At 31.8% G+C, this 23,877-nt stretch overlaps 1 protein-coding gene across 1 annotated transcript; it reads left to right on the forward strand.

Annotated features, from left to right (window-relative positions):
• The first annotated feature begins 928 nt into the window (after window positions 1-928).
• On the forward strand, window positions 929-17,982 carry LOC129916812 (major royal jelly protein 1-like). The gene is made up of 6 exons (XM_055996967.1): window positions 929-1,431; window positions 16,313-16,526; window positions 16,595-16,779; window positions 16,847-17,252; window positions 17,307-17,680; window positions 17,746-17,982. Exons 1-6 carry the CDS (start codon window positions 1,429-1,431, stop codon window positions 17,899-17,901), a joined length of 1,338 nt encoding a protein of 445 aa, XP_055852942.1. The 5' UTR covers window positions 929-1,428; the 3' UTR covers window positions 17,902-17,982.
• The last annotated feature ends 5,895 nt before the right edge of the window (window positions 17,983-23,877 follow it).

The raw sequence follows: 23,877 nt of genomic DNA on the forward strand, positions 1-23,877 counted from the left end.
TTCAATAGTTGGTCGAGATGTTAGAAACATTTTTTTTTTCATAAAATCATTAAACAAATGCGACAATACAAAAAATAAAAAATTCGAAGACCTTTTATAATTTCTGACTTTCTCTAGTTTAATTTCAACAATAAACTAAAAACTAAATAATCAAATAAAACATCTGTAAATTTTCACACAAATTTGCTCCCAATTGTTAGATTAATTAAAAAAATATCAATCTTGCCCCTGTTTGATATGTCAGTCAAAAACTTCCTTAGAACAAAAAAAATTATCGGAATTGGAAGGTTTCTTCATAATGTGATTATAAATTCAAATAATTCATTCTTAAGTTGATGTTTTTTTGCATAACCATTTGAACTATTTTAAGGTAAAAGACTGGTAAACAAAATTCAAAATAGGTCAATTCATCAAATTACATAAAAACTCAAGAATAAAATATTTTGCATTATCCGCTAAGATTTGTGAATACAAAAAGGTTACACATACACCCCAGTGACCCTCTAAGTTAATTGCTTACTAAATAATCAAACCAGTATTTTAGTCTTTCAAACTCTGCAGAAAATGATTTTAACATGTTAAAGATGTAGGACAGACACATAAGGAATTATGTTTGGAAGATCTGAAAAAATTGTAGCGTCACCAAATCCTTATTTATCTCCTATTTACATTTTACATTAATTCAAAACAAAATGATATTTTTCCTAATCAATGAGTTATTAAAGGTGTAACTCAAACCCCCGCATATTAAATTTGTAAACCCCAATAAATATTCCCGGCTTATCAGTAGAAAATTAACAATAAACTCTTCAATATTTTCATCATCATCGCCCTGTTGCTGTTATCTACTCAAAATAACGACGTCAAGCCTTTTCAGCCGGCGACGCGAATCAAAATTTTCATAAATATTTAAAGCTTGTTTGAAGAAGCAACTATACACAAACTAGTTTCAGACGTCCAAAAACAAACAGTGACACATTATCTTCTTAAGTTAATCGTATACAAGCTGAAAAGGGTCATTTGACAAACGAAGCTTGTATCGATCAGACGATTTTTAAAAGCAAGACTCAGTCAGTAGGTATATCGGTTCTAAAGTTCCTTTGTGGTGTTAAGAAATTAATAAAATAAATAAATATTTACATTTATATTGATTATTAGTGAAATCTTGATTTCTGGTATTTCCAGTGGTGAATTTTTTTTTAAAACCTATTGTTTGTCAATAAATAAGACCAAAAGACTTTGTGGATTCACTTTGAATGGATTGAAACTAAACTTTCATTCTCCAAATTTTATTACTTATTGTCGTGAAGTGTTAAATTAAATAATTTTTTTTTAAACAAAAATCGTTGAAAGTTATTAATATTTTTTGTTTAAAAGAAAGTGGTTAAGAACTTAAAATACTTTATTTGAATATAAAGGAATATTTCAATGGTGAGTGCCAGCTGTGCATTTTTTTTTTTTTTTGTATTATTTATTGTTTAATTAACAATAAGAAGTATTTTTATTTAGTGAATGCATTTTGTATATCACGATCAGCAAAAAAGATCATACAAAAAAATAATGACCCAATTTTTATTAGTTCACTCTATAAACTTGAAAGTAAATGTTTTTTTGGCAGACAGAAAAACAAGGAAGGAATTTATATTATTGGCATAAATAAGTGAAGGTAAAAACAGTTTGATCAAAATTAACATCTTTATGGGGAATAAAAACAATAAAATAAAAAAACAAAAAAATAAAGAGTGTTTTTTGTGCAAATTCAAGTTCCTTGGTGTTTTTTTTTCAAATTTGTTAAACCCACATTTTGAATTCTTCATTTTAAAAGAAATTTAAAAAAAAAAACGCCAAGAAATGTCAATGTGTCTTCTCCGACTTCGTTTTGATGGTTTTGGCCAACGACTTTCTTCATTTAGTATTTTCTACCTGTACAAACTATGTAGGTAAAAAGTATGATTTTGAAGCTCTTAAAAATAGTTTTCTAACAAAATACTGGACACTATTTAATTATGATCACAAATTTTTATATGGTCAGTTGTTGAAAAAAAGTCTTATAAAGGGGTCACTGTGGTGTATGTGGAACATTTTTTTTTCTTAAAAGAAAATCTAGCGTGAAAATTGAACCAGTAAACTTTTTTTTTAATATTCAAATAATTTAAAGACTCTCTTTCTTATTCAACTTTGAACTGCTCCTGGTACAACTAAAGGCAAACACAACAGCATTCATTTGGATTAAAAAATGGAACAATACAAAACCAGGAGGTCTAAAGCCACTTTCTGAGTTCAATCAGGTGAACTCGAGTGATTTGTAGCAAAAACAATTGATTGAAATAACTTGATTTTAAATAGAAACTGAAATCAATTCTTGGACCCAAAGTTATCGTCAAATGTTTTTTTTACTTGAGTAAAACTAAAAATTCGAAAAAAGATAGGTTCAAATGGCCATATTTCAGTAAATTTTCAATGAAAAAATTTATTAGGTCCAGAATTTTGAAGATAATTTAATCTTCTTTATTTTACTTAGACCAATGTTTTGGCTATCTCAGCCCAAAAAAAAGATACGACCAAAAAAGCAAAAAATCGATTTTTTATGTTTAGACATTTTTTTCAATTTTTAAAAAACATTATTCTGATTGGAAATTTAATTTTTTATAAAAAGTCTTTTATTGCAATTTATCAACATTTTGCTTTGTTAACGATATATATTGGAAAAACCAAAAAGGGGGCTTTTGCACCCCTATCTTCAATTTCTACCTTCTTATTTAATTGCACTGCCCGATTTAATCTTCTTTTATAACCCATTGAACGTTTCCTACAATAAAAATCCGTAAACCTCTTAGTTCCTTATTGCTATGTTTTTTTAAGACATCATCAATAGCCTATTATCTGATTTTTCTTTAGTCGCTTTTTTTCTTTAATTGCAATGACTCCCTATTTTTTTTTATTTATTTGTTTCAATTCGTTAAATAGATTGCATAATATCTACTAGTCTATTTGCTCTGCATCTACAATCATTTCCATATAGACAAATTCTATAGGCTCATACGTCAACATAACTCGCCTCTATTGGTAAACTTCTAAGGGCCATTTGCTGAATCGAAACTTAAAAAATTTATGTTGAACATAAACTCTTATTCCCTACTTTTTCCTCTGCGTAAACTGTGACATAAGGATTTATGTAGAACTTAAATGCTTAAGTTTAGATTCAGCAAACGAGTCTAAATCGGTTTCTACGAGTGGGGTAATCAGTTCTAATTTTAAAGATATGGGATCGTACACGGTTAAAAATTCTGGAGTATTTTTCAATACTTTTTGGGTTACATATAGGTCTACACCAGAAATGTATTAAAATTTAATACATGACAAATATTAAAACTTTTTAGTTAATACAAAATGTATTAAAATGTAATATAGTTGTATTTAAAAATAATAGAGTTTATATTAGAAATTAATACCAAATGTATTAAATTTCAATTATTGCATATTAAAATTTAATCTTTTCATATTTATTTCTAATAAGAATTTTATTAAAAGATAATACAAAAATATTTCAATTCAATACCAAATGTATTTAAAGGTAATAATATGTATTCTTTTCCTGAATTCATTACTGAAAACAAATATTAATCATAAATAACATAATAATGGTGATATTATTGTCAAACACAAAACTGTGGCATGTAAAATCTTATTGCCGATCAAAATTCATCTGCAATGTATGTATTTTACTTCGAAAAAACACAAAGCGCTTTCAAATAAGTACAAATTGACAAATATTAATTAATTTTTTTTTTAAAAAAGGTACCTCAAACAATGGATTTTTTTCATTTTTTTTTTTTCCAAACTGACATTGGTCGCCAAATTATCAAAACATGACAATTTGGCGACTAATGTCAGCTACCGTAAATCTTAATTCTTTTATTTACCGATAAAAAACGCACAAAAAACGAAAAACCACGCACACCACTTATTTGTTAACAAATATTCTCCATTTTCCGCGAAGAAACACAAGGAAATTTGTTATTTTTTAATTTATAATTTTTTCAAATGACAAACAAAAACAAATTTCCTGTTTACTGCGATTGAAATATAAAAATTAAAGGCCGACCTGACAGATTGGTGCCCATTTTTGACAAACAAATTTTGATAACGTTCGGAATATATTACCTTATTATGTGTACTGTGGCTGCTGACGTTTGATTAAAATTTAATATTACAATTTAATACTTTTTATATTAGTTTTTATTAAATTTGTATTATATTTTAATACAATTATATTAAAATGTAATACAGCGGTATTAAAATTCAATACAAGATTAGAATTTAACCCACGGATATTATTTTCCAATATTTTTTGTGTTACAAGTAGTGAACTTAATACTTAAATATTGAAATTTAATACAAAAAAGATTAAAAATAATTTTAATATTTTGGAGATATTAAAATGTAATATTTTTTGTATTGAAAATTGCTTTAATACAAGAGCTGTATTAAAAAATACTCCAGAATTTTTAACCGTGTAATAAACCAGATTTAACAACAGGAAACCAATAAACATAAACCAATATTGGAAATCGTTTTACACTCAATGAGAAGTTAAAAGTAGAAATTATAAATTGAGTTATCAATCTTATAGCCTGAAAAGTTTTGTTTTCAAAATAAAAAAGGGGGTGATTCAGTTTTTTGTTCGTTTATTTTATCGTATATCCACATTTTTGAAAAAATACCATTCACTTGCACTTTAATTATACGAGGACCAAATAATAAGTTTCCACAAATAAAAGCTCTTAAAAACAATTAAAGATATATAAAATCTCAAATTCAAAATCTACGAAGCTAAAAAATTTTAAACTCGTTTTTATTTTATTTAGCATAAATTTGTTTGAGAACGAAATGAATGGAGATTTTTTTGGTCATAAATATTTAAATCAAAATACCGCAAAATTTCGCACTGAAAGGTGGTTAAATATTAGGACTTGTTTATTTTTTTTTTTTTTTTTAATTTGGTTGGTATTTTTGGGAGAAAAAATTGATCATAAGACTCTTACCTGTTTTTATTATATTTCTAATGGAAAGAACACAAATAAATTTATTATTATAGATTTTTAATATACCCAATAATTTGAATATTTATGAAAACAAAGTCTGTGCATGAAGTTTAGTAAATATATCATAACCAAAGTGACATAATGTATCTATCAATATTTTTCTTAAAAAAAGATAATAAGGTATGATTATGCCGCACGCTACTCATATTAAATAATGGGTACATTTTTAATTTATTTTCTAGTTTTTATCTGTCATGAACTAACTTTAAAGTTAGACAGAGTTCAATGTCAGCAGTTAGCACACGCATAAAACGAGTATGTTCTAGTATTTTTGTATGATTCTTAAATAATTTTAATAAATCGTATAGAAAAATATATGGGATTTAAAAACGAGAAATTCTTATAAAAAATTGACAATATCAAAAAGCATTTCTTATATGTATGAGTAAATAGTGTGAATATCCTTGACTAAAAAAACAATAAAATATAAAAGTAAATTAAACATTTAATTTTATGCCCTGTTAGGATTTTTTTAAACGGAATTACTGCAAAACCTTTCAATTAAAATAACATATATCAATTTTTCTATCTTTTGATTTATGTATCTTCTACAGATTGACTACTTGCTGCATTGAAATAGTAGTAAAGTTACATCAAATATATAGTAAATATAAAAAAAATTAACAGTTGTCAATGAATTAAACACATTTACATTTTCTTTTTTGTTTGAATTTTTAATGACAACAAAATTCAATTAATATTAAATAATACAGCGGTTTTATATGAAAATTAAATAACTATTTATTTGTTTTGAATTGGCAATATAAATTCTTCGATTAGTTTTTAGTCATAACTTCAGATAAATGTCCTCTTAACGGATGGATTTTATGAATATGATCTAAGAAAGACATTTTTCGAGGATACCTTCATGGAATCCAGCCAATCTGTCCAGTATTTACCCCGTTCGTCTAAACTAGATCCCTATTTCATAATCAAAATAGCTTTATCGGTCTCAATAAATTGAATATGACATTCAAAATAATTTGTTTTTTATTTTTTATAACATGTAAAGTGTGTACACAGATTTGTACAAATTCGCCTGATAATTATTCTAATTATTAATTTTTATTTAAACAAAAACAAATCTAACGTAATCTTACCAGATAACTTACAAATGTTATTATTATTTATCACTGACAATGACCCATAGGAATGTGATAACATGCAAAACGGTATTCTCAATAAATAAAAGCCCCACATTCAATTAAAATACAACTTTTTCTTACAAATTTTATCAATGAAAAGACAATTAGCTATAACTTTTGATTTATTTTTAAGGTTAACAAAAGTGACAACAACTGACCACCATGTTTGTAAACAAACAATATAATTACATGCTCAAACTCGTGTACATATCATTAATCATTTGATGAATATTATTGACTCAGAAGATAGTTTATTTATATAAAAAAAAAAAATGGGTAGTAAAAGAAAGTACCAGATTTATCAATTGCATTTTTGAGATTGCGATTATACAATGTTTTGACACTGATAAGATGCACACAATGCAAATACCACACATTATTTTGGATTTTCCGCAAAAAAAGGGAATGGGAATTATTTTCATTTCCAGGAACATCGATTTTAAGGTTATTAGTTCAATTTCCCAAGTATTTTGAAGTGTTTTTTGTTAGACACTTGACATTTAACATAGTTTGATTTTGTTTCATTGCCATACTTTAAACTTCATAGGTGCGTATTCATAGTGTAAGCCAATGTTAAAGTTTTAATTAGCAATACTGTAAATCATGTTTATGAATACACCCAATAAATTATTAATACATATCAGAAAGTCTAAAATGTAAAAAATGTAAATTTATGTTGATAATACGTGCTATAATTTATATTTTTTTTACATTTTAGACTTTCTGGGTCTCTATATCTCTATATTTTATAGAGAGATAGTAAGCTTTCCTTATTTGTCTTCTAAAAAAAATTAACTAATATTTATGTACATATTCCTCCAACTTTGAAATCTAACATTCGAAAATTTATTAAGAGTACCTTATTATTATCGTATAATATTTTTTTTATAATTTTATAACGTAGTAAAAACGAGTTCATCTTCTATGTATTGTAGATGTTTCTCAAATTACATTAGGTAAATTCTAGGGGATAACAATATTCTAAGTAGAAATGCGTAGAAAAAAAAATAAAATATATTCTTTTATTTTTACTTGCTCTATAGGGCAAGTATTGGTTTCGTGTAGAAAAAAAAATTCGAGGTTTTAATCAATACCGACATTACGATGATGGAGAAGATCAAAAAAGTGGTTTTCATCATGCCGTCCGTCGGTCTGTGCGTCTGTGCGTATGTGCGTATGTGCGTCTGTGCGTCCATCTGTACATCGAGCTAGGGCCTAAACGGATGGACGGATTTGCTTGAAACTTGGTACACACGATTTTTACGTAATTCCCTAGACCCGTTTTTTTTATTTTTCTAATATCTCCTTTTAAACGCATATCTCCCATATAAAGTTTTCGAGGTATTGCAAATTTCTCGAAAACGGCTCTAACGATTTTGATTAAATTTGGTGTAAGTAATACTCCCATTGATTCTTACAAAACTGCGTTTTTAGTTTTTCTCAAAAAATGCGGAGAACAGAAATATGACGTTGCCGTTTTTCAAAAATTAACAAATTTTTTAAGTTCATATATTTCATCAAAACATGAGTTAATTTTATTCAAACTTTACAGACATAATTTTGAAGTGTCAAAATTAAAAAAAAAAAATTAAAAAAGTTTTTGAAAAAATTTTTTTTTAAGTTTTTGAAAAAAAAAATTTTAATTTTAATTTTTTTAACTTGCAATTTTTTTTGATTTTTTTTTTCTCGACACTTAACAAAATCTTAAATTTCCAATAGCTATTTAAGATAACCATACTTTGAACTACAAGAGCAAGTACTTGCGACCCCAGTCGTGCATTTTATTTAATCTTCAGAAATATTCTTATTTTGTATTTTACATCAACATCACATTCGACGAAAAAAATTTTTTTTAAACATTTCCCTTTTAAAAAATCAATAGTTGGTCTTTTGTCACTCAAAAGTTTACTTTTTTTCGAAATGTTGTCTGAAAGACCAATATGGAATTCTTGTATTTTCAAAAAAAATTATTAAAATTTTATCTCCATAGTTCTTACTTTTGAAATGAAAAAAATTGAAACAATATATTAAGCATGGAACGGTTTTTGTTTCTGGCTTTCTCGTTAAAGACTCAACCGCGGTCTCGTCCAAAGGCGGTTAACCCTTTCGAACCCAAGCTATGAAAATCAATATTAAAAAATGTTTTTTCAGTATTATCGTATCAAATCACAACTAAGAAATATGAATAGCAAAAAGTTAGGTTCCAAAATAATAAATAGCAAAACTAATGTGTTATTCTTATGTAACATGAAAGTAGCATGCACTGCCTATGAGCACCAAAAAAGGTCGGACAACTGAGAAAATAACTTTTTATAGAACAATAATATATGCTACTTCTTCTAAGCCAAAGAGCAAAACACTTTCTGGATTAACTTTTTTTATATTGTAACGATGAATTACTGAACTACTTTTAAGATAAAAGTCTGAACACACTACCTACTACTGCAAAGGTAGAAATGTGAACGGACCTTTAGTAATTAAGAAAAATATCTCACTGAACACATCTAAAAATATCCCACTGAACACATCTAAAAATATCTCACTGAACACATCTCAAAATATCCCACACTGAACACATCTCAAAATATCCCACTAGACTGGAAGTATGAAGTGCCCTTCCTGGAAAGGAAGTTTCGAGAGACAGGGACGAGAGCCTTCGAGGACGTTCTCGAGTCTCGAGATTCCGGTATAAAAGGCAGCGTAGACACCGACCGGAGACAGTTTAATCTTGAAAGTGAAAGAGTACAGTACAAAGTGAAATAAAGTGTTGCGAATTGTTAGTAGTAAATAAAGTGATTTAAAAGTGTGTTTGTTTGAGCGAATAATAAAAGTAAATTGAGTTGAAATAAAGTGTGTTCTTATTTGAACGGAAGTATAAGTGGAAATTAAATAAGTTTTATTGTGAACCCGGAATAAAACATTACATTGGTGTCAGAAAAGTGGAATAAAACTTATTTATTTGTGCGAATCAGATAATTTCGCGAATAAAATAAAAAGTGCGCGTGTGTTTTAACAATAAACAAAGTGTAAAACATTTTAAAAAAGTAAAAGTGCTCGCGTTTTGAAAAGTTAAAATGGGTAAAACACTAAATCAGTTAAGTTTGACTGAGTTGAAGGCGGAATTGACTAAGCGAAGTCTTCCTACTGCTGGATCGAAAAATGATCTCATTATTCGTCTACAGGATTATTTAACCCAGAAAAACGAAGATTTGGATACATTTCAATTCGAGGTTGAAATGATAGAAGAACGAGTAAGTACTAGTTCCGATATGTCATCCATGATGGCTGTTCTCCTTGCAAAATTTGAAGAACAGAAAGAACAAATTGAGACACAACGCAAGGAACAGAGAGAACAAATGGAAAAACAACGTACCGAGCAAAGGAGTGAACAACAGAGTGTTCTCGAACAAATGGAAAAACAACGTACCGAGCAAAAGAGTGAACAACAGAATCTTCTCGAAAAATTAGATGAACAGAAAAACATCATCCAAGGTAAGCTTGACGCGATCGAGAACAAGTTCGTTGCTATTGATGCTTCCATCAAATGCGTTGAAAAGCAATCTCAAGAAAAGTTCGAGAAAGTAGAAGGAAAGTTCGAGAAAGTGGGTGACAAATTTGAAAAAATGGAAGTTAAAATGCAAAGTATTACTGAGGAACTTGACAAGGTTCGGAAAATTAAGATTCGAGAAAGTTCTGGTGAGTACCCAAAGAAGAAGGAAATGCACCCACCAACATTTGATGGACAAAGTTCTTGGTCGATCTACAAGAAACAGTTTGAGGCAGCTGCAACAACAAATGGCTGGGATGACGAAGACAAATGTATAGCGCTGACTCTTGCTCTTAGAGGTCCTGCTGCTGAGTTGTTACAAACGTTACCACCAGAAAAGAATGGTAACTTTAACGCTCTTTTCCAGGTCATTGAAAAACGCTTTGGAGATGGCCATATGCAGGAAGTCTTCCGCGTCCAACTCAATACAAGAGTCCAGAAAAGAGGAGAAACTCTGCAACAACTTCAAGCAGATATTGAAAGGTTGGCTCATCTGGCATATCCGACAGCAGGAGACGACATTATCAATCAGTTTGCGACAGAAGCCTTTGTACGTGCTGTATCTGATATAAATCTTCAGCGAGCAATTCGAACAGCTGGAAAACGTTCCCTTCCTGAAGCATTAGCGTTTGCACTGACTATGGAAGCAGCAGAACAGGCTTCTCAAGGCGTTCATCGGGTAAGAGAAGTTGCAGTGGAGGAATGCTCTTGTCAAAAACTCGCGTTCCAAAGAAACCAGCGAGACGGAGCTGCTCGATGCTGGAACTGTAACAAGACAGGACATCTCCAGCGGCAGTGCAGATTGCCACCAAGAAGAACTGCTTGCGAACACTGTGGAAACAGGAATATTGCCCAACAACAGGTAAGCGATAGAACCAACACTCATCTTCAGCTTGATTCCCATTCGGGAAAACGAGTAAGAACCAACTTCGAGGGGCAGAAGCTGGTTTCTGGTATCGATGGCCCCAGAACCACAATTCAAGTCTCACAGACTAAACGAGACAACAAAAGTCTGACAGTGGAGGCGACCATAAACAACAAACAACACGTGGCTACAATTGACACCGGTGCCACCGCCTCCATTGTACGAAGAGACTTGGTGAAGATGACATGGCTACATAACACCAACAGCTACCGTCTGAAGACCGCCACAGGCGAAGCAGCAAGAGTGTACGGAGAAGTTCGTCTTACGATCCGTGTAGCTGAACTAGAGTTTTCACATGTGTTTTTGGTGGCAGATATATGTGACGAGTGCATCATTGGAATCGACTTCATGAAGGAGCATGGAATCATTTTGGATATAGGTAATCAAGTCCTGAAATACAGAAATGTGGAGATCCCAATGGTCTATGGCAACGAAAATTCAACAACAATTAGAACTGTCATCAAAGAAGACATGTGCCTGCCTCCTTCTTCAGAAGTTTTTGTGTGGACGAAACTAAAGGGGAATATTGGAAGCCATCGATACCTCATGGTTGAGCCAGAAGTTAAACAAAGTTCCCAAAACATCATCATCGGGAAGACTCTTGTGGCACCAAAGAACAACATGGTACCTGTACGCATACTTAACATCAAACCGTACCCAATCAAGCTTAAGAAAGGAGAAGTTGTTGGGCAATGTGAATCTGTGGCCGCAATAACTAAGATCAACGAGGTGGATACACAGATGACTATGAACTCGGAGAAACTAAAGAAACAAATTCTCAAATCAGACAACTTGAGTCAACATCAGCTTAATGTTGCGGGAAGTCTTCTTCACGAATATGCTGATATTTTCTCTTCATCCAGCGGGCAATACGGCCGGACACAACTGGTGCAGCATCGAATCGATACAGGAGATGCTAGGCCGATTCGTCAACCAGCAAGACGTCTCCCGTTGGCCAAACAAGGTGAAGTTGAAGAAATGATAACAACAATGAAGAAAGACGGGCTAATCGAAAATTCCAAAAGCCCTTGGGCATCACCGGTAGTTCTCGTCAAAAAGAAGGATGGAAGCACTCGATTTTGTGTCGACTACCGCAGGCTGAATGATGTGACGAAGAAAGACAGCTACCCACTGCCAAGAATCAGCGATACTCTAGATGCAATGGAAGGAGCACAATGGTTTTCGACTTTGGATTTGAAGAGTGGCTACTGGCAGGTAGAAATCCATCCAGAAGATCGGGAGAAGACGGCTTTCTCCACAGGAAATGGTCTGTGGCAGTTTAATGTCATGCCGTTTGGGCTATGCAATGCCCCAGCTACTTTTGAGCGCTTAATGGAGTGCGTTTTAAATGGATTAACCTGGAAATCTTGCCTAGTCTATTTGGATGATGTCATCGTTTACGGGAAAACATTTGATGACCATTGTGAAAACCTAAAGGCTGTATTCCAAAGGCTACGAGAAGCACATCTTAAGTTGAATCCAAAGAAGTGTGCACTTTTCAAGACCGAGGTTAAATATTTGGGGCATATCATCTCATCCCAAGGAGTGAAGACTGATCCTGAAAAGGTTGACACTGTGAAGAACTGGCCAACCCCTCAGGACAAGCATCAACTTCGGAGTTTCCTCGGTCTGGCAACGTACTATCGACGATTTGTGAAGGATTTTGCGAGAATCGCCAAAAGCTTGCACCAACTTACGGAGAAGGGTAAACCCTTTAAATGGTCAGGTGAGTGTGAGAAAAGCTTTCAGGAACTGAAGCTGCGGTTATGTGAAGCTCCTGTGCTGGCCTATCCGACTCCAGGCAAACAATTCATCATTGACGCAGATGCAAGTAATGTTGGAGTTGGTGCTGTTTTATCGCAAGTTCATGACGGAGAAGAAAAGGTCGTTGCCTATTTCAGCAAGGTACTCTCGAAACAAGAAAGAAACTATTGCGTGACCAGAAGGGAACTTCTAGCTCTAGTATTGGCAACAAAGCACTTCCATAAGTACATCTATGGACAGAAGTTCCTTCTTCGCACAGATCATGGTGCACTAAATTGGCTTTTGAACTTCAAAAATCCAGAGGGTCAAGTAGCAAGATGGATCGAGATACTTCAGACGTATCAATGTCAGATTCAACATCGAAGAGGAAAACTGCATTCAAATGCAGACGCATTATCTCGACGCCCGTGCAAGCAAGACTGCAAACATTGCACACGACTAGAAGAAAAGGAAGTTGTCGCTGTTAGAAGAACGAGAGCTGATCCCATTTGCGGCTGGAGTAATGAAGAACTCAGAATGGCCCAACAGGAAGATTCGGACATCGAACCCATCCTTGCATGGAAGGAACATCAAGAGAAACCAGAATGGGCCGACATCTCCGACCGAAGCCCCACTCTAAAAGCATATTGGGCACAATGGGACTCACTTCATGTGCAAGAAGGGCTACTCAGGCGTAAGTGGGAATCCGCAGATGGTAAATCCTATGTAATGCAGCTAGTCGTACCTCAGTCAAAGGTAAATGATGTTCTCCGAGAGATGCACGGTGGAACTTCTGGAGGCCATTTAGGCATCAACAAGACGCTGGAAAAGCTACGACAGCAATTCTACTGGTTACGTATGAGAGAAGACGTTGAAAAGTGGTGCCGAAAATGTGATACTTGTGCCGCTAGCAAAGGACCAGCTAGAAAAATCCAAAGCAAGATGCAGCAGTACAATGTGGGTGCACCTTTTGAGAGAATTGCAATAGACGTAGCAGGTCCTTTTCCCGAAACCAACAACGGAAATCGATACATCCTTGTAGTGATGGACTACTTCAGCAAATGGCCTGAGGCATTTGCCATTCCAAACCAGGAAACCAAAACAGTTGTGGATAAGATTGTCTTTCATTGGGTGAGCAGGTTCGGAGTACCCATGGAACTTCATTCCGACCAAGGAAGGAACTTCGAATCTAAGATTTTTCAAGAGGTTTGCTCACTCCTTGGCATCAAGAAGACGCGAACAACACCGCTTCATCCACAATCTGATGGGATGGTTGAGCGATTTAACAGGACACTTAAGGAACACCTGTCAAAAGTAGTCAATGATAATCAACGAGACTGGGACCGACATATTCCATTATTCTTGATGGCTTATAGAAGTGCAACACATAGTTCTACTGGACATACACCATCGGAAGTCCTATTTGGCTCAACAATACGTCTGCCAAGTGAGATAAAATTTGGAAGTGTTCCAAACGAGCCACATGAAATGGATGAGTACGTAGATAACCTGAAAGGAACACTGGCTGACATTCACCAACGGACAAGGACAAATATAAAAGCGTCTAGTGACAGGATGAAAACAAGATATGACGCACGAGCGACAGCAACAGGGTTTCAAGAAGGAGAACTTGTGTGGTTTTACAATCCCCACCGACAAAAGGGACTATCACCGAAGCTACAACAAAACTGGGAAGGCCCTTACACAGTAATAACCAGAATTAACGACGTGGTTTACCGTATACAAAGAGGGGTAAGAGGCAAACTAAAGGTAGTTCATTGTGACCGTTTACATCGTTATAATGGTGATAGAAGCAATGGAGTTGTTCGGGACGAACAATCCTAAGAGGGGGGGCAATGTAACGATGAATTACTGAACTACTTTTAAGATAAAAGTCTGAACACACTACCTACTACTGCAAAGGTAGAAATGTGAACGGACCTTTAGTAATTAAGAAAAATATCTCACTGAACACATCTAAAAATATCCCACTGAACACATCTAAAAATATCTCACTGAACACATCTCAAAATATCCCACACTGAACACATCTCAAAATATCCCACTAGACTGGAAGTATGAAGTGCCCTTCCTGGAAAGGAAGTTTCGAGAGACAGGGACGAGAGCCTTCGAGGACGTTCTCGAGTCTCGAGATTCCGGTATAAAAGGCAGCGTAGACACCGACCGGAGACAGTTTAATCTTGAAAGTGAAAGAGTACAGTACAAAGTGAAATAAAGTGTTGCGAATTGTTAGTAGTAAATAAAGTGATTTAAAAGTGTGTTTGTTTGAGCGAATAATAAAAGTAAATTGAGTTGAAATAAAGTGTGTTCTTATTTGAACGGAAGTATAAGTGGAAATTAAATAAGTTTTATTGTGAACCCGGAATAAAACATTACAATATCTTTTTTTTTCAAAATTGTGACCTTTTTCGATAAAAAAAATTAAAAGTATGATATTTGACTAACTTTTTGTACTAATCAAGTAACAAGGCATTACCTATTATCTTTCAATTAAGTCATCGAAACCTAAAAAATTATTTGATGGAATATTTTTTACGAATTTTTAAAGATATGTTACATGAGAGTAACGCTGGTACCGAAAAGGTTAAATGCGATTTCCCAAAAATGTAAAAATGGCGTATACGGCACTTCAATACTAGGGCGACGCAATAAGGAAAGAAATGAATTAAATAAAATTTTTTTCTCGATTGTTCTTACTTTTGAAATAAAAAAATTAAAAAAACATATTGAGCATATAACGGTTTTTGTTTCTGGCATTCTAGTAAAATACTCAACCATGGTCTTGTGAAAAGCTTTTAAATAACTGATAACTGATCTATTTAAATTTAGCAAATTTTTCAAAAACATACTTTTTTATTTGATTGATTTTTATTGAAAAAAAAAAACTATTAACATTTGAGTACCAAATCAAACAACACCAAATTTCAATTTCGGAAATCCAGAACTTTCATTGTTTTTTCTTATTTACTTTCAAAAATAATGTATTCAAAAGGATTTTTATATTTATGTTTTTGGATTCATTAAGCCCTGATTTTTCAATCGTCAGTTAGACTATCAGAAGAATAAAAACTGCCAAATGTCAATATAAAAAAACTTTTATTCCTATGAATAAGCTCTAACTGAGGTTTATCTGAGTATTGAAAAATTGGCCCTAAGGAATGTTTCATTTAATTTCCTAATTCAAACTCTTTGATTTGATTGATTTGCATGAGAGTTCGGAGTTCAAAACTGAGCCAGGAAAATAAACACACAAAAAGAAAAATTCGCAAAATTTGCTCGGGTCAGTTTCGGGATTCCGAAAATTCGCGCGGCTTATTTTGACCGTTTTCAGAGGTCAAAAACTTGAAAAATTATTAGCAGAAAATAAGTGACAAGTAAATTGTGGATTAAAGTTAAATAAGGCAAAAATTGTTTGTATCGTAACATATGACCGGTCGTGGAGTGAGGAAAAAAAAATGGAGGGGGGGTAAAATAACAGGGTTTTAAACAATTTCTGGCAGAGTTAGACTATCGAAAAAAAAATATGTATAAAAGTTGTAGATAATTAAATAATTTACAAAAATATATTTGAATCATTTTTCAAATAAACCCCAAGCTAATGACAAAAATATTTTGATCATTTGTTAAAATGTAGGTTTTTTGTTTTTTTTTTTTTTATTTATAAAAAATAGCAAAAAATCAAAAATTAATTACTTTCCATTCAGGTTATAATTTTCAGATAAAAAATGCATTTACTACTCGTACTTCATTATTAAATTCTTATTTATATTTTTTAAGTTTGAATTTGTCGTTTTAATTTTTGTTTTATTTTTCTTTCTTTTTCCAGAATGATTTCAAGGGGTTGATGAGAGCATTTGCTTTCATTCTTTTTCTATCAACATGGACTACAGCTCAAAGAGTAAAAAGCCTCAATCAGATGCTTGCATGGAAAGTCCTTGAATATGGCTTCCATTCAGATATTGAACGTAGTTATGCTGTGGACAATGGACTTTTGACACCAAATACTGGAACACCAATCGATGTTGCAGTTCAATATTTGCGTATGCTATTTATTATTCTTATCAAAATTATTACATCATACTAATAAAGTTCTAAAAAATCATTTTAGCTGCTGGAAATATGAGAGTATTCACAACAATTCCCAGATTTTCAAAAGGTATTCCTTATACCTTAGCAACAGTTTCCAGTAAAATTGGAGACAATGGACCAGTAATCTATCCATATCCCAACTATGATACCCATATCAACAATAATGCTGAATGTAAAGGAATCACTTCAGCTTTTCGTGTTCATGTAAGTTACTTTCCACAAATGTCTTGAAACTGCTTCTAAATTATCTAAATTTTTTCAAATCTTTAAGATCGATGATTGTCAAAATATGTGGGTTATCGACTCAGGAGTTATTGAAGGAGTCAATATTTGTCCACCTCAACTACTCAAGTTTGATCTGAAGACCGACACTCTCCTACATCGTTACCAATTCCCCTCAAATCTCTACACTCCATCGGACTCACTTCTCATCAATCTCGCTGTAGATACTTATGATTCTCCACCAATGGGTGAGTGTCAAAGACAAATGATCTACGTAGCTGACGTCACTAAGCCTGGTTTATTGGTCTATGACTCCATTCGCGATATGGCTTGGAGAGTTGAAAATCCACTCATGCAACCTGACCCTAATTTTGTAACCCATACTGTTGCTGGGGAAAGTTTCGATCTTGCCGACGGAATGTTTGCCTTAAATTTAACTCCACGCAGCAAAAAAGGTATATTCTTAGATCTCGATCCTAGAATTGTTAATAGACCGCCTTGGTTAACAGGTTTGCACAGTGAAAGACATCTTTACTTCCATGCTTTGGCCAGTGACACAGAGAATTCTGTGCCTCTCCGTCTCCTCAACGATCATTCTATTTGGATGCAAAATCCCAATGCTCATCCAGAAGCATTTAAGACAATCGGCAAACGTGGAGTTCAAGCAGCTCAAGAAGCAATGGATAGCAAGGGAAACCTTTATTCCAACAGCGAAGACCCGTTGACAGTGTTCGCTTGGAATATCTATCATTCTCCCTATTCTTACAATGGCTTCAAGATTGTAGCTAACAATCAGGAACAATTGCAATTTGCAAGCGGCATGAAAGTTGTTAAGAATCCATATGGCAGAGAGGAACTTTGGATGTTAACTTGTAGATTCCAGGTAAAGAAGAAAAAAAATCTATTGAATTTTGTGTTTTATTGATATTTTATTTTAAATATTTTCAGAAAGTTGCAACTGGAAAGTTAGATCCCAACGAAATCAATTTCAGAATTTTAGCCTGTAAGACTGATGATCTTCTGAGAAATAAGGAATGTACTCCATTGGAAGCACAAATGACGCCTTATACCGAGTCACCTTACACAAATTTGATTCTTTCGTAGGAGGAGCTAAGCTTTAAAGCCCTTCATAACAAAAAAAAAAACGTCCTAAAAAATAAGTAACTAATGTCTTCATAATAAAGTAAATTATTTATTAGAAAAGTTGGTTTTAATTTACATCGTTCCGTAAAATAATTTTAAAATTCAAATCTAGCAACAAAATTACCCTCGAAAAAGTTGAAAAAATATATTGCACACTTTCAGGCCCAAAGGGTAATTTCTTATATTAATGTAGTGATGCCACTTATAGTAGGAGATCCCGCCATAGGACGACCTACCCTCATCGTTATACCAGTTGAGAGTTATATTTTCTGAAAGCTAGTGTCTAAGGAAATAAATTGCACATGGGTTGCCAAGCGATATCCTGTCAAGGCATAGGGTTGCCAGGCCTTAAAGTTCATTTTTGCAAATTTTTGAAAATGCGACCCTGCTTATATGGCAAGCCTAAGTGTTAAAGAAAAAATATAATGTCATAGGAAATTTAATTTAAAAATTTTAATTTTCAGGATTTTTTAAAATTTGAAGTTTGAGTAGGGTAAACAAAGGCGAATTTAGAAAAAGGGGAAAAATCTATTATCTAAACAAAACGTGATAGAAATAAAATTGAAATTGGAATCGATAGATATTATAAATATATGAAAGCCACACATACAAATAAAAAATGTAAAAAATCTACAACGCGAGATATAGTCTTTTTAGAGTCATGATACTCCAATTCGATATTTGAGAAATAATTCACCAAAAATCAGAATGAAAGATTTTTTAAATAATTGTTATGTGATAAGTTAGGAAAAATAAAATAACTTGACACGTGTCTGTCAAATTTTTAAATTAACTTACCGTTTTTGTGAGGGGATTTTTTGAAAAGGTGCTTATTTTCGTATTTCAACATATTAAAGGAAAAAATCCCGTCATGGGACGACCTATCCACCTCATTATACCAGTTGAAAGCTATATTTTCCTAAGGGTAGTGTCTAAAGAAACAGTTTGCACATGGGTTGCCTAGCGATATCCTGTCAAGGCATAGGGTTGCCAGGCCTTAAAGTTTATTTTTCATTATTTTTGAATACGCCACCCTGCTTATACCCAAAGCCAAAGAGTTGTAAAAAAAATATTATGTCACAGGAAATTTAATTTAAAAATTTTAATTTTCAGGATTTTTTAAAGTTTGAAGTTTGAGTAGGGTAAACAAAGGCGAATTTAGAAAAAGGGCAAAAATCTATTTTCTAAACAAAACGTGATAGAAATAAAATTGAAATTGGATTCGATAGATATTATAAAAATATAAAAGCCACACATAGAACAAAAAAATGTAAAAAATCTACAACTCGAGATATAGTCTTTTTAAAGTCATGATACTCCAATTCGATATTTGAGAAATAATTCACCAAAAATCAGAATGAAAGATTTTTTAAATAATTTTTATGTGATAAGTTAGGAAAAATAAAATAACTTGACACGTGTCTGTCAAATTTTTAATTTAGCTTACCGTTTTTGCGAGGGGATTTTTTGAAAAGGTGCTTATTTTCATATTTCAACATATTAAAGGGAGAAATCCCGTCATGGGACGACCTATCCACCTCATTATACCAGTTGAAAGCTATATTTTCCGAAGGGTAGTGTCTAAAGAAACAGTTTGCACATGGGTTGCCTAGCGATATCCTGTCAAGGCATAGGGTTGCCAGGCCTTAAAGTTTATTTTTGCAAATTTTTCAAAATGCGACCCTGCTTATATGGCAAGCCTAAGAGTTATAAAAAAAAATATAATGTCATGGGAAATTTAATTTAAAAATTTTAATTTTCAGGATTTTTAGAAATTTGACATTTTAGAAGGGGAAACTGAGGTAAATTTAAAAAAAGGTCAAAAAGCTATATCCTTAACAAAGAGTGGTAGAAAAAAGATTGATACTGGAATCGATAGATATTGTTCAATTATATAAGTCACACATACAAACCAAAAATGTAAAAAATCTGCTACTCGAGATATGGAGGTTTAAAAGTCAAAACCGTGAAATTCGATGTTTGAGAAATAATTCACCAAAAATCAGCACGAAAGGTATTTGAAATTATGTTTATGTTATTAGAGAGCATAAATAAAATAACTTGACACGTATCTGCCAAATTTTTGATTTGACTTAGTTTTTGGTTCCTGTGTATTTTTAAAGAATAACACCGAAACAGTGAATTGAATTGTAAAAATCTGTAATTCTTCAAAAATACACAGGAACCAAAAACTAAGTCAAATCAAAAATTTGGCAGATACGTGTCAAGTTATTTTATTTATGCTCTCTAATAACATAAACATTATTTCAAATACCTTTCGTGCTGATTTTTGGTGATTTATTTCTCAAACATCGAATTTCACGGTTTTGACTTTTAAACCTCCATATCTCGAGTAGCAGATTTTTTACATTTTTGGTTTGTATGTGTGACTTATATAATTTAACAATATCTATCGATTCCAGTATCAATCTTTTTTCTACCACTCTTTGTTAAGGATATAGCTTTTTGACCTTTTTTTAAATTTACCTCAGTTTCCCCTTCTAAAATGTCAAATTTCTAAAAATCCTGAAAATTAAAATTTTTAAATTAAATTTCCCATGACATTATATTTTTTTTTATAACTCTTAGGCTTGCCATATAAGCAGGGTCGCATTTTGAAAAATTTGCAAAAATAAACTTTAAGGCCTGGCAACCCTATGCCTTGACAGGATATCGCTAGGCAACCCATGTGCAAACTGTTTCTTTAGACACTACCCTTCGGAAAATATAGCTTTCAACTGGTATAATGAGGTGGATAGGTCGTCCCATGACGGGATTTCTCCCTTTAATATGTTGAAATATGAAAATAAGCACCTTTTCAAAAAATCCCCTCGCAAAAACGGTAAGCTAAATTAAAAATTTGACAGACACGTGTCAAGTTATTTTATTTTTCCTAACTTATCACATAAAAATTATTTAAAAAATCTTTCATTCTGATTTTTGGTGAATTATTTCTCAAATATCGAATTGGAGTATCATGACTTTAAAAAGACTATATCTCGAGTTGTAGATTTTTTACATTTTTTTGTTCTATGTGTGGCTTTTATATTTTTATAATATCTATCGAATCCAATTTCAATTTTATTTCTATCACGTTTTGTTTAGAAAATAGATTTTTGCCCTTTTTCTAAATTCGCCTTTGTTTACCCTACTCAAACTTCAAACTTTAAAAAATCCTGAAAATTAAAATTTTTAAATTAAATTTCCTGTGACATAATATTTTTTTTACAACTCTTTGGCTTTGGGTATAAGCAGGGTGGCGTATTCAAAAATAATGAAAAATAAACTTTAAGGCCTGGCAACCCTATGCCTTGACAGGATATCGCTAGGCAACCCATGTGCAAACTGTTTCTTTAGACACTACCCTTAGGAAAATATAGCTTTCAACTGGTATAATGAGGTGGATAGGTCGTCCCATGACGGGATTTTTTCCTTTAATATGTTGAAATACGAAAATAAGCACCTTTTCAAAAAATCCCCTCACAAAAACGGTAAGTTAATTTAAAAATTTGACAGACACGTGTCAAGTTATTTTATTTTTCCTAACTTATCACATAACAATTATTTAAAAAATCTTTCATTCTGATTTTTGGTGAATTATTTCTCAAATATCGAATTGGAGTATCATGACTCTAAAAAGACTATATCTCGCGTTGTAGATTTTTTACATTTTTTATTTGTATGTGTGGCTTTCATATATTTATAATATCTATCGATTCCAATTTCAATTTTATTTCTATCACGTTTTGTTTAGAAAATAGATTTTTGCCTTTTTTCTAAATTTACCTTTGTTTACCCTATTCAAACTTCAAATTTTAAAAAATCCTGAAAATTAAAATTTTTAAATTAAATTTCCTATGACATTATATTTTTTTTATAACTCTTAGGCTTGCCATTTAAGCAGGGTCGCATTTTCAAAAATTTGCAAAAATGAACTTTAAGGCCTGGCAACCCTATGTCTTGACAGGATATCGCTTGGCAACCCATGTGCAATTTATTTCCTAAGACACTAGCTTTCAGAAAATATAACTCTCAACTGGTATAACGATTAGGGTAGGTCGTCCTATGGCCGGATCTTAGACTATTAGATAAAATTAAGGTTTATTAAGTACAAGCTTATTTCTTAGATTTGATAAATTATATGTAAAAAAAAATATCCATAATAATTTATTTTTGGAATAGGTAAAGAAGATTCAATACATATTTTAAAGGTTTTGTATTTTATTCAAACTATTGGTCCTCATGTATTAATAAAATACTAAATAATAATGACAGACATTTTTCTCGATAAGTTGAAGAAAAGCCATTGATCCGAATGTTTTATTTAGTATCGAAGTACAGATCAATAACAACTGTCTTCAGTTCCAAAGATGTTATAGACAGTATTGATAAATTATTCCAGTTAATTTAAAACAACGATAAGTCAACAAGGTCAATTCTAACCAAGTAGAATTCAATGATGTTTGTAATTATTATACTCCGGAAAATAATTAAGTGACATCTATGTAGGAATAACTTCAAGCTCTTTAGTTTCATGGACTACTCCATTGATGAATTTGCTTTTCTGGAGTTCCAGAAGTTAGGGTTTTACTTTTTATCTGCGATATAGAAAATCTAACTCGAGATAAAAATGAGGTATGATTTGGTGATGATGAAGAATGCCAAAAAAGTGGATTATTCGAGCTATTTTGGTGTGTGATAGAATTAAAACCAAAGTGTACCTAATTCAAATTCAAAAATCCTTTAAAATCATTTTTTAACACAATTGCAAAAGCTTTTATAGAATTAAATAGTGAGAAAATAAGTCTTAGTTAATAAAAAACAAATAAAACAATAATGGATTGCTGTGTAAAATTGTGCAAAAGCTATTTTTATAACCATTCAGAGATCCTTTCCTTTCATAGGTGAATACACTTTATTTGCAACATAAATGTATGTAAAGTGAATTTATTTATATAAATATAGTATCGTAAAATAAGTAAGCTTTGGTTTCTGGTAGAATTAAGTCATAAAAATAATAAAATTTGTTAAAATAAAAGTGTCCTTTTCATTCATCATCATTTTTTAAGTTTTCATTCCAGAAATACGTTTGAAAATTTTCGCTTTTGTACTTTTTTTTATTAAAAGTGTTAAATCCAATGTAGTAGTAGTTAATGCTTAAATGCCAATATTTTATTTTTTTTATTTTAAAAAAACCATAAATAACGTGTTTCATAATATTAATATAAATTTTCGCGTCGATAAAACGTTGCGCTTTGCGAGCAACCATCTTACAGCACTGCGTCCCTGGTTCAATGGATATGTGTTTGTATAACTAAATTAGTTATACAAACACTTTGTAAAAATGAAAAAAATGCCGCACTGGTTTCTTCAAACACCCATTCCTGTACTTCTTATTCTTAGCTCGAGATATAGACTTTCAAAAGTCAAAACCGTAAAATTCGATGTTAGACAAATATTTCACCAAAAATCAGGATGGAAGGTCTTTGAAAGCATTTTTATTTTATTTTATGTTATTATCAAAAAATCAAAATAAATTTTAAATAATTCTGGATGTAGGGCCAAAAAACGCATATTGTCGAAAAATTTTATGCGATTTGGTAAAATCTTTAAGCCATTTTAGCAATTTACTTAGCTTAAAATCAGTCTGCTTTTAACTAAACAATTTTGATAAAAAAAACTTTGTAAATAAAAAATATTTTTTGAACCGTTATTATCTGTATCTTAATAGATTTTGTACTGTCTCGTAAATGACCTAACCGATGGGTAACGATAGTCTTAAAACTTAGTAAAATTTAAAAAAAAAATCAGTTTACAAAAATTGTTTTTTTTTTCATTCAATTCTTATTTTTTTTTTTTTTTTTTTTTTGAAAAACCTATTTTTGAAAACGGGTTGATTTGGGATGTTGGTTAATGATTTCATTGTTTTCTTGGTGT

The sequence above is a fragment of the Episyrphus balteatus genome, chromosome 3 (assembly GCF_945859705.1).
Source record: "Episyrphus balteatus chromosome 3, idEpiBalt1.1, whole genome shotgun sequence".
NCBI classification, from domain to species: Eukaryota; Metazoa; Arthropoda; class Insecta; order Diptera; family Syrphidae; genus Episyrphus; species Episyrphus balteatus.

Excerpts from the sequence above, each read along its gene's own strand:
- LOC129916812 (XM_055996967.1), top strand. Across the intron at positions 17,253-17,306 it reads AACTCCACGCAGCAAAAAAG|GTTTGCACAGTGAAAGACAT; the intron begins GTATATTCTTAG and ends CTTGGTTAACAG. Across the intron at positions 17,681-17,745 it reads TGTTAACTTGTAGATTCCAG|AAAGTTGCAACTGGAAAGTT; the intron begins GTAAAGAAGAAA and ends AAATATTTTCAG.